Source organism: Triticum aestivum, chromosome 7B (assembly GCF_018294505.1).
Source record: "Triticum aestivum cultivar Chinese Spring chromosome 7B, IWGSC CS RefSeq v2.1, whole genome shotgun sequence".
NCBI classification, from domain to species: domain Eukaryota; kingdom Viridiplantae; phylum Streptophyta; class Magnoliopsida; order Poales; family Poaceae; genus Triticum; species Triticum aestivum.
This window is the reverse complement of record NC_057813.1, coordinates 496,632,316-496,643,763: the sequence shown is the minus strand read 5'-3', so window position 1 is coordinate 496,643,763 and position 11,448 is coordinate 496,632,316. Positions and strand designations below refer to the sequence as shown.

The 11,448-nt window shown below is 40.3% G+C and overlaps 1 protein-coding gene across 2 annotated transcripts; it reads left to right on the top strand.

The window, feature by feature from the left end:
- The first annotated feature begins 7,585 nt into the window (after window positions 1–7,585).
- Window positions 7,586–8,977, top strand: LOC123160710 (uncharacterized). Of its 2 annotated transcripts, none has more exons than XM_044578554.1 (2): window positions 7,586–8,238; window positions 8,457–8,977. In XM_044578554.1, the coding sequence occupies exons 1-2, from the start codon at window positions 7,987–7,989 to the stop codon at window positions 8,475–8,477; spliced, it is 273 nt and encodes a 90-aa protein (XP_044434489.1). In that variant the 5' UTR covers window positions 7,586–7,986; the 3' UTR covers window positions 8,478–8,977. The 2 variants fall into 2 exon arrangements, with proteins under 2 accessions (XP_044434489.1, XP_044434488.1); XM_044578553.1 differs by having other exon boundaries at window positions 7,586–8,266.
- Window positions 8,978–11,448: the final 2,471 nt, after the last annotated feature.

Below are 11,448 nucleotides of genomic sequence, written 5' to 3'. Positions count from 1 at the left end.
GGCAGCTTCGCGCTGGATCTCAAGACCGGGCGCGCCGAGGCGGTCGGGGAGGTCCTGCGCTGCAAATCGGAGTTCTGTGCGAGGAATGCTTATATATGGTGGAGGGCTTGCCCGTACGAGATTGACTGCCCGCTTACGTGGATCACGTCCCCAAGCGATAATACTAGACGGGTCTCTCTAGGACACATCTAGATGTGACATACTCATGTCACATCTAAGGTGATGTCCACTCTGTTTGTGGTTTATTTTTTGATTTTATTTTTTTATTTCTTGCTGCTGCATTATATTTGTAGGAGCTTAAATGTGATATCCTTAAAAAATATCTAACAGTAAATGTAGACTCACTGGCAACGAACGACCGACTTTGACGGTCATCAGTCCGCCCGCCTCATAATTAAGCCTCAGCCAATCAAATCCTAACCACCCGACAAATCCTCAGAAAAATCTTGCGTGTTTCTAGCATTACTCGGTCACCAAGCTACGTAAAATTTCGGGCTTCCCAGGGGCACATAAGTTGTTATAATCAGGAGTTTATTCTCTTGTTGTAAGTTTGTAACTAAGACCATATCCCACACATGATTGTGAATGTTTTGCAATATATTTCAATTTTTTTGGGATTTTTACGCAAGCTCTGTGTGTGTATATATATAAGCAAACCTATGAAACTTCGCTCGGGCGGTATGTATTCTCTTGTTGTATATATATAGTAACATTATAGGGTCATGCTATTCGTCACCCTGGGTGAGGAATAGTTATTCTTCACCCCCTTTCTATTTTGACGTCAATACACCGTATTTTTAGGTTTCGTAAATTTTGTCTTATTTCATACATAAAAAGAAAACGTAAGAAAATATATACTCGTCGTAAAAAATATTTTATGTTACATAAAGTTGCAAACGTAAAAACATACATAAAATGCGATATTTCTGGTCTTATAACCTATTTTTTAATTTTCTTATACCAAATTTTACGTAGTGAATCAATATGAATGTAACTATTTGTATTCCAAACATAATTTATTTATGAAGTGATCGTAAGATTACTCAGATGAAGAATAACTTATTTTGCACCCTGAGTGAGAAATAGTTATTCTTCACCCCCTCTATTTTACCATCAATGCACCGTAATTTTACGTTTCGTAAGTTTTATCTTATTTCTGACGTAAAAAGAGACCATAAGAAAATATATAATCGTCGTAAAAAATATTTTATGTTATGTAAAATTACAAACGTAAAAACATAGTATAAAATACACATAAACTGCAAATTTTCTTGTCTTATGTCCTATATTTTTATTTTTTATGCCAAAATTTACGTAGTGAATTAATAAGAATGTAACTATTTGAATTCCAAAATGTAATTTAATTATGAAACGATGATAAGATTATCTCGGGTGAAGAATAACTTGTTCTGCACCCTGGGTGATGAACAGTAACAATATATATATATATATATATATATATATATATATATATATATATATATATATATATATATATATAAGGACTCCTCTTCCGTACTCCCGGGAGTACATACTCCCACCCTTTAACGGATCCTTTGACTTGGATAAACCCACTAACAAACTAATACGCAGGAGAAAAAACGAAGCATGTAACAACTTTCCCAAAAGTGTGGCGTGTAGGTGGTTAATCCTAGAAATTAGGTAATCTTTTAGTCCACCGCATCGTACCTATTTTAAACTATTTTAGACCACATGACGCATGCTCCATGTAGTGTGTACAAGTATATACTTTCAAGGGAATTAGTACACACACGTGAGGTATATCTGCTAATTCTGTGAGCTTACATGCATTTAATTTTATAGGTCATATATATACTACTTTCGTAAGGTAGTATATACCATACTGTTGCGGTGACGCATTTTTTGCCATAGAGTATATAACCTTTTTTTATGAAGTATATGCCACATTTTTTCAGTGAAGTATATGCCGCAATTTGTTTGAGACGAGAGTATATACCCCCTTTTTTTATGAAGTATAGGCCACGTTTCACTTAAGTATATGAAGCATATACATATACCAGTTTCTGATGATGGGGGCATATACAATATTTTTTCGATGGAGTATATACATCTTTTTCAATAAATTATAGACCACTTTTTCACGTTGGAGTGTACACCACAATTTTTGTCACAAAGTATAAACCACATTTTTGCAATGGACTATAAATACTACTCATAGAGCTAGTATAGTTTACCCACAGAGATGTATAAACTTAAAAAAAGTATAATCCATTTTGAATACCGGTATTTGCCCACTCAAATTTGATGACTTAAATTGTATATGTGCATCATGGGAGCATTTGTATAGCGTTTTCTGGGTATCACATCTTGAATGATGGATCGATCGATCTAGTTCACAGTGTCGCGTCCTTGGAATATATCCGTCCTCATGTTCTCTTGCTTCATAGTTGTGGAGCCGTTCATGCGTGTAGTTTTCTCTGAAAAAACAGTCGTGTGTTGTCATCTAAATCAGGCCCGTATAGATGGTAAGTTTATTCATATGAGAGATGTACAAGCAATGCGATCATACTAGATGAAAGAGAAGATGTAGCTTGCCATACCGAATGCCGATTGGAAAACACATGCATGCGAGACTCACCATCAACGGCCATGTGATGCATGCCCAATTGCCCATGGCTGTACGTACCGATGCCATCACTAGTCTGAGCACCTCCAACTTTCTTAGTGCAGATGCATGCATGCATGAGGTTAATGGACATGGATGTGTTTACACAGGAGAGAAGATCGCTGATAAGCAACATACTCCGTGTGTGAGTTGTGGCTGACTCTGACTGGGGGCGTGCGCGGTGAAGGGCGCTCGACGTCGGAGACTTGCTGGGCAGAAACGGGGCGTCGTCTTGTTCCGTGCCGATGCATGGCGCGAGCCGTCGACGGCGGCGACGAAGCTACAAGAAATAGGTCAGCCTACCGTAGCAGCGAGGTATGTGCGAGAATAATAGATCGATACAGATTAGTTCCAAGAATGACGTTTGGTATCCCTATTAAAAAGGATTCTGTTCCAACAATTTAAATAATTATCTTTTTTTAGGGAAAAACAATTATCTTATCGGGAGGCTAACAGCCGGTTTAGATTTTTGCTGGCCAGATAAGACGCCGTGGGTCGCACAGGAGATGAATCAGACCCGGGAGTATGTACTCCTAGGAGTACTGACCAATTTTCCTATATATATATATATATATATATATATATATATATATATATATATATATATATATACATATATATACTAGTAAAAGTGCCCGTGCGTTGCAACGGGCAAACAAAAAAACTCAAAAAATATATAATGGCCAAATAAAACAATTCAAGTTCATCAATTTGTGCCAATCTGATGTAAATCCTGCAAATCAACTCAATAATTAAGAATAACTCATGCAAGAAAGAGGAACCTGAGCTTAAGAAAAAGAGGAACTTGCACACCATCCTGCTAGAATGTGCTTGAATGGACGCTCCTTCTGCACATGGTCCACAATCGTCTAGTGGAAAAATAAATCAAAAGGTCAATGTTTGTTTACCCACAGGGAGATCAATGTTTTGTTTTAAAGTTCTACGGAGAGGTTGTGGCTCATGCCTCATGACAGGGAGATCAATGTTTGTTTTAATGTTCTACGGAGAGGTTGTGGCTCATGCCTCATGACATTTACAAGAGGAAAATTCAAATCATCTCTAGGTGCTAGCACTTAAAAGAAGGTACAGCCTTAGAGGTTCACTCTCAAGTAAAATACAAAATACGTAAACAGACCTGACAATACAACTCAATAGCCTCTATTGTGTAAGCTTGGTTCCCATCCCATGGCAAAGGTGGAGAAATTGCTGAGAACATGTTTGTTAGTTAAGGCCAACATGAAAGAAAACTAATTAAAATATCTGTGCGTTCCTTTTTTTCTGATGAAAGTACTCCCTCTGTAAAGAAATATAAGTGCGTTCAGATCACTACTTTACAGAGAGAGTATGTAGCAAAAATGCACGTGTGTTGCAACGGGAGGAAAACAAATCACACGCCTTTAACCCAAGCTGTGATTTTAGGCATGAAATTATATTGTTGTTCATCATTTACAAAAACTGAAACATATAAGTATTCTGATGTTCTACAGATTGTTAATAAGTTGATGGTCATATTGAACAGCAAACTTGTGTGCCTTTACCTATAAAACATAAGCTATTTCAAATATGAAACTTGGAACGTAGCTTGACAAAAGTTGGAAGAGTCCAGTCAGGCTAGACATGGATTGGCATGGAGACTGAAAGACCAATCTCCAGTACAGGTGCGATAGCAAAGACCATGAGATTCTTATTTCTTTCCTTGAAATTACCAGTTCCGACTGTTTAATTATTTATTTACTATAAGCAAGTGAGTAGATATGCAAAATAAAGGGAGAACAACTCTATAATCTTACTATGAAATGACCAGTAATGTTTTCCGGATCACAAAATTCAGAAACATGACACTGAGTGGATGAATACCCTAAACACTGACAAATTTATGGCTATTTTATTGTGAACAGTTAGCTCTTTGAAGTGTAGTTCCTGATCAGTTTAGCAACTGAACATGGATTGAGCATATTTATTATCTTTTTAATCTGCTTTAGCTTACAATTTGTACTGAATATAGTTCATCAGAATTTAACACTACATGGGAAACTAAACTGAACGAGACCTTGTATGTAAAGCGTACCTGATGCCTTGAGCTTACTACATAAATGTAGAGACAAAAATATCAGGCATAAACTGGTTAAATTGCAAGACTTCTGACTGATATATATATTGAAGCCCTGTCGCCAGAATAATCTATCAACTTCTGTTCCACCTGGCTCAGATCGGCTTCAGTGTAGATCGCATTGTACTGGATAATCCCCACGAAATCAAATGAACCATGGACCCTTGCCTACTCCTTAGCTGTGAACACCGGCAGCTTGGAACATCAGGTACACATGTTTAAGGTGCAGATCCAACCTTGAATACACTTGTTTCATCATTTGGATTTTCTAAATAGAGGTAAGAGTTTCACCAGAAACTTAGAACGTGTCTTAGTCCGTCGTACGCATGACATCAGACAGGTTCTGGGCGGAGGCTCATGAACAGTAGAACAAGTTCACTAAATATGGATTGATAGTGAAAACACTAAAGAAAGAATCGAAAGTGTTCCTTGGCCATTACAAATCCATGTACATGAGGGGGGGGGGGGGGGGCACTGCTAGCAGCTAGCTCATAGTTGTCGATGCTTCTTGCTGCTCCTGTTGTCCTGCCTCAATCACATGTGCATGTAACCAAAGAAGAATCGGAGAGATAAAATTAAGGGCAGAGAGCATGAGGACGATAAGAGAACATGCGTTGTTAAGCCACCATCGGCCCGAGCGCCATCAGCAGGCCGCACACACCAAGCTCTCCATCGCGCCACATCAATCTTCATCGGGAGGAATCTATGATCTGCCTTGTCCTGCAGGATAGCCAGAGACATTGATGAATTAATACACACGAGCCATGTTCGTCAACAAATTCAGTCCGTAGAACAACAAAACACCACTTATCCAAGCTAAAATAAATGGTTTGAGAAAAATAGAATCGATGTTGTGTACAAAAACTCTTAGCTGATCACACTGGAACTGTGTCTTTTACTTGGTTCTCAAAAAACAAAATAGTACCCTGAAACATTGGTACTCAAATTTAGGTGCACTGCTAGGAGTACAGAAACTAATCTAACTAATTTGAATATCAGACATTTTCATTTATATCAGATTTCAGAAAAGTTTTAAAAAGATTGCCTCTATCTTTATATATCCTTATAAGGAAATTAATAATCTTGCATTTTCAAGAATGGAAATGAGCAAGTGATCAGCTAAGACAACAATTGCGTACCAATCAATTAAAAAATACAACCTTTGTTCATTATAGCAATCATATATTATCAGACGGTGCCAGTTTAAAATACTTGTACCATCAAAGAAGACACACACCATCTGATATTTCCCAGAGCTCTGAAAGTAAAAAACCAACAAGTGCAAGAATTGGAACAGAGAAGAAGCTTACCCGGGCAAGTGGGCATGATGCCATTGGGGCTGGATGCGATGCTCGAGGCAGTAGAGCTCTCCCATTCTCTCTTGCCAAGCTCTACCTTCAATACCAGCCGCAGAGCAGCCGCCCGTGCTGCTTTCGAACTCTTCTTCCGTGCCACTGCAGGCGGACACTCTTTTTCAATCTCTCCCTCCGTTCTGCTGGTGCAGACCAGCCCGTCATGCCGCCCTGCCAAGCTCTCCCTCCGGCCCCTCATTGATGAAGTAACCTCCGCCCAAAAGAAATCAACACAACATTACCAATATGCATAAATGAAGCTACACCTAGAGCCATAAACTGACAACTATACAAAGGAGCAGCTGATTAACATATGGGCAATATTCTCTAATTCAGCACAGAAAGGACAATTGACTAACTGGCATATGAGCACTACAAAATCTCGCCATCCATTACCACTTTACCTATCAAATTGAGTAGCAATACTAATTTTAGCAGCAATAGGCAGTGTATATCAGGAGTTCAGGACCCATCAGCAGCATACATATATCAATGTTAGCAAATGAAGCGATCAGCCACAGCATGTTTTCACCACAACACGGGCCAATAAGAATCTACCCAGCGCTGCCACAATATATGACTTGCAGATTAGAGAAGAGCCAATAAAAAATCTACCATCATGTTGGTACATGCGCTTGATTGATGAATGTTCTACCTATTAGTGCTAAGCAAGCATTGCACTAAAAAGGACCGTTGCATAGTGTCGGCAACTAAAACGACATCAGGGTTCCAGATGGGAGGCTGTGACCTGTGAGGTTGCCGATGTGATGGAGCAGATGACTTCGAAGAGCGGCAGCAACTGGATCATGACTTGGGGCGAGGAATCCATGGTGGTCATTCTCGTCCACCACGACGGCTCTCCCCTTCGCTCGGCCATTGCATCGGCAACTCCCCAACGCTTATCTACGGCGCCGGTCGCCTCCACCACCACAGCGCCCCTCCCCGCGCTCCCACCACGCCGCCACACAGATCCAACTCCCCATCGCTGTCGCCCCTGTCGATCCCCATCGATCTCGATCTGGAAAAAAATTGTGAGGGATGCGGCGGATCCTGTCGATCTTGTGTGCATTCGGGGGCCGGGGAGCGAGGACGGGCACCGCGGAGCAAGGGATGGAGGCGCGGCGGCGGAGGGACCGTCGTTCTCGCAGAGCAGGGGGTGGGGCGCAGCGGCGGAGGAACCCTCGTTCTCCTGTGGGCAGCAATTTTAACGACGGAGTCTGGGCTGCGTACGAAACGTTTTTTCACTTACGGTCACACTGTGGGTTGATTACTAAAACCTTTAAGGGCTTTTTGCAAATTGCTGACGACGTACGACCAGAAGCCATCGCTGGTTTATTAGTAGGTAAGATAAGATAAGATATATATATATATATATATATATATATATATATATATATATATATATATATATATATATATATATATATATATATATATATATATAGAATAACACTGTCCCGCCGGGAGTATGCCATCCCCCGGCCCCGCCCCCGCCCCGTCTCCCCTGCCTTCATCCCCGACACCATCCCGGACCTTCGTCCGAAGCATCCGTCACATCCAGATCCACCCGCCGGCTAGCCCATCGCCGGCACCCCTCTACCCACTACCTTCCCGGCGGCTCCGCCTGCATACCACCGCCGGCGCGCCCCTGTGCCCAGTCGCAGTTGCTGCCTCGCCACCCGCGCCCACCTCCTGGCACCCATGGCCGCCATCGCCAGGACCTTCCCAGGCTTCCCTCCCCAACGAGGCTACACCTAGCCAGAGGCCTGCTGCTCTCCAACGCCTGGACCGACGCAGTCAACCGTGCGCCGGCAACGCGCAACCGGTCACCATGGAACCCGCGCGCAGGCATTCGTCCATGGTTGATAGCCTCAACCATGGCGGTGCATCCCCAGACGCCGCCGCTGGCCGTCGCCGTCCCTGACCACCAGACAAGCACGGAGCGGCCGCTGCCGCCACTCCACTCCCGCGCTGTGCCTGACTTGCCGCAAGCCTCCGCCCTCCATCACCAGTGCGCTGCCACCGCATGGAGCTTCCAGCGCCAAGATTCCCTTGTGCACCATCAGCTACAACCTAGGCTGCGTGGCTACTTCCCACCCCGTTGTGCTTCAGATTCTGTAGAGCTTCAGGTTCAGAGCTTTTCCCTTCTGAAATTCAGTAAGTTGGCTTGGGTGAATGCTGCGTCTGGTTCAGTTGCAAGCCGTCCTCTGTTTTGCTGTTGTTGTCTGTCTACTTCTGCTTTATAGTTTAATTTGAGCCATTATAGAACTAATGGAGATTGGTAATGGATCAGCCATACTTCCTCTCGGTATGTAGTTTGTTTAGTCTAGTATGTTGTTTTGTGCAGGTGAAGGGAAGGACTACCTGAGCGCTACCAGCTGTACAAGGAGTTTAGAAGGCAAAAGATGGGTCAATAGATGATCCCTACTTTGCAGCAGTGTGCTGTACGTGTGGAGGAAAGGTCAATCAAAAAGTGTAGTTTGATAATTACGTCGTAACTTATTAAGCTCGCTTGCTCTCTGGCTCTTATTACTTTGTGTTTGTGCCTCAAACAAAAGAAAAAAAAAGTAAAAAATATTTGAAGATTTTACACTGGAGAAGTTCATGTACACAGCCCTACCCCCGATGCCCAGCTCCCTGCCGCAGAGATGCCTATGTGCCCTCCAATGCCTCCTTCCAGCTCGCCGCTGCCCCCGCAACCTCCGGGCACGCCGCCACCCATGCCAACTTCCGGCGCGAGGCCGCCTCCGCTTCCTCCTTGCGCGTTATCGCCCCCACCCCATTCAGCGCGAGGCCGCCCCTTCTTCAGGGCGAGGTGGATTTGGACTTCAGCGGCAGTACAGAGAGCACTTCGGGAGCACGTGGCGAGCTCAGAAAAACTGGCCGCCCCTCGCACTGGCGAGCTCAGGTGCTCTCTCGTCGGCGGCCGCCCATCCCACTGCTCGTCGCCGACCACAACGGGCGTGAGGAGGTCGAGCTTCCATGCTCTTTAACAAATAAGTTCAAAGATAATAAATCACATGCGTTCCTCTCCATGTGTGCTTGTGTTCTGTGTGTGTTCATGGAAAAATAGGTGGTTTATTTTATATTTATGTATAAAAAGAAAGAAGTTCAAATATAATAAACAAATAAGTTCAAGAATATGTAATGGTTTAGAAACCTGAGTTTGAAACATCTTGCAGATTTTCAGATACATGTGTACAGTCGTCAAAGTTCAGACAAAATGCTAGCTAGCTCACCGCGAGGTCTGAGGCAGGGCGCGCAAGTTGAACAAAATGGATTCATTGATCGGTTATTTCTGATCGAGGCAGGGCGAGCACGTAGTAGCTAGCAAAAGCTAGCTCACTCCGAGGTCTGAACATACATCGGTTAGTTGATAGAATTTGTCAAGCTAGTACCCACGTGCGTAAGCAATAGCAAAAAGCATTGGGTGATTTTGTTCTCTATATTTTAAAGTATGTGGTGTACAAAAAAGAGAGGACTTAGTTGACCCACACACAACAGAAAAACATTGGTCTAAAACATCATGTTGTACAGTTTCTTGTTCCGTATTATTTCCTGAAGTTCAACGGTATGTATGGATGCAAAAAAATATTTTTTTTGATATGTTAGTTTCAATTCAAAAACTACAAAACACCAAGTAAGTTCAAATACTAGAAGAAAAGGAAGTCCAAAAAAGAAGAAAAAGAACACACAACATACACGACATGAAAAACAAGAAAAATAAAAAAAAGCCTCACCCAGAAATTGTTTACTCTCGAAGTTTAAGAAAAGAAAGAAGTTCTTTTTTATAAAAAAACAAAGTAATTTAACGTTCATAAAAAATTGATATTAAAAAAAATCATTTTTAGAAATAAATAAAAACCTAGAAGCTCAAATTAGAATAACAACGCATTTCATTTTTGTTGTTAAACCGAGAAGTTTAAATTAAACTAATAGAGTAGTTCGATCTTAATAAAAAATTGGATTTTTTTTCTAGAAATATAATCAAGAAGTTCAAATTAAAAAACCAAAGCACCACGATACTTTTATAGGAAGAACGAAAAAACGCTCACCTAGAATAAAGTTAACTCTCGAAGTCCATATTTAATAAAATTGAAGAGTTCGACAAAAATGAGAAAACAAAACAGAGACACATAAATTTGTACAAAATAAAGCTCATGGATTTCTTGTCTTTGGAAAATGGAGTTTCTTAATTTCTAAAATAACCAAGAAGTTCAAATTTAAAAAATTGATCATTTCAAAAATTATAAAGAAAAAATGGATTTCCCTGTTTCTAGAAAAACCTAGAGTTTCAAATTTAAAAGACAAAGAAGTCCAATGCTTATTACAAACCCCAAGAAGGTCAAACGAAAAAAACAAAGCATCTCAACACAAATTTATATAAAAAAGATTTTATCCATTAAAATACCCAAGAAGTTCAAATTAAAAAACGGAGCAGCTCGATGGTTATACAAAATTCAGATTTTACTCTTTATTAAAGAATGAAAACAAGAAGTTCAACTTTAAAAAATAGAGCAGTATGAAATTCATAAAAAAGGATTTTCACCGTTTCTTACAAAAATACCCTAGAAGTTCATATTTAAATAACGGGCCAGTTCAATATTTATTAAAAAACTAGGATTTTTCCTTTACTACAAAGAAATAAACCAAGAAGTCCAAATTATGAAAATAGAGAAGTTCGATATTTAAAAAATCTTAGCTTTCCTTGTTACTAAGGAATAAAGGAGTACTTTGATGTATATGGAAAACTAAAATTCTTTCTGTTTGTAGGAAAAAGGAAAGTCAGAAGTTCAATTTTAATAAAATTGTATGATTCTAAAACCATATTTTTTTCTCCAGAGAACAAAACTATTAATGTTTTAGAAATTATGGGTAAAAAAGCAAAAGAGAAGTTCAAAGTGGAAACAACCAGCGGTTCAACTACTACATGGAGTGCGTTTCATATAAGAAAAAAAGAATAAAAAGACAAAGTCTAAAAAGAATTTAGCTAGAAGTTCACGTGTTTTGGCCCACGAAGTTCAAAAATTCTTGTAAAGGAGGTTCACTTTGTATTTAGTTGTGCAAAAACACACAAAACAATTGTTTCTAGTGTTTTAAAACAATTTTCTCAATCCATCATAAATTTGAAACATAATGCTCGGCACAGAAATGTTCTTCTATTCAACAAATTTCCAAGCGTATGTCATATTCTTATTCAAACATAAATGGTTAAAAACAAATTGGTGTATATTATCCCAAAAAGAAGTTTGATCGTATAAAAAAAGTTGCGTCTTTTCAACATGTTTCTAATGGTTTATAATTTGTGGAACTCCGAGTAACGAGTGAGAAATTATGAA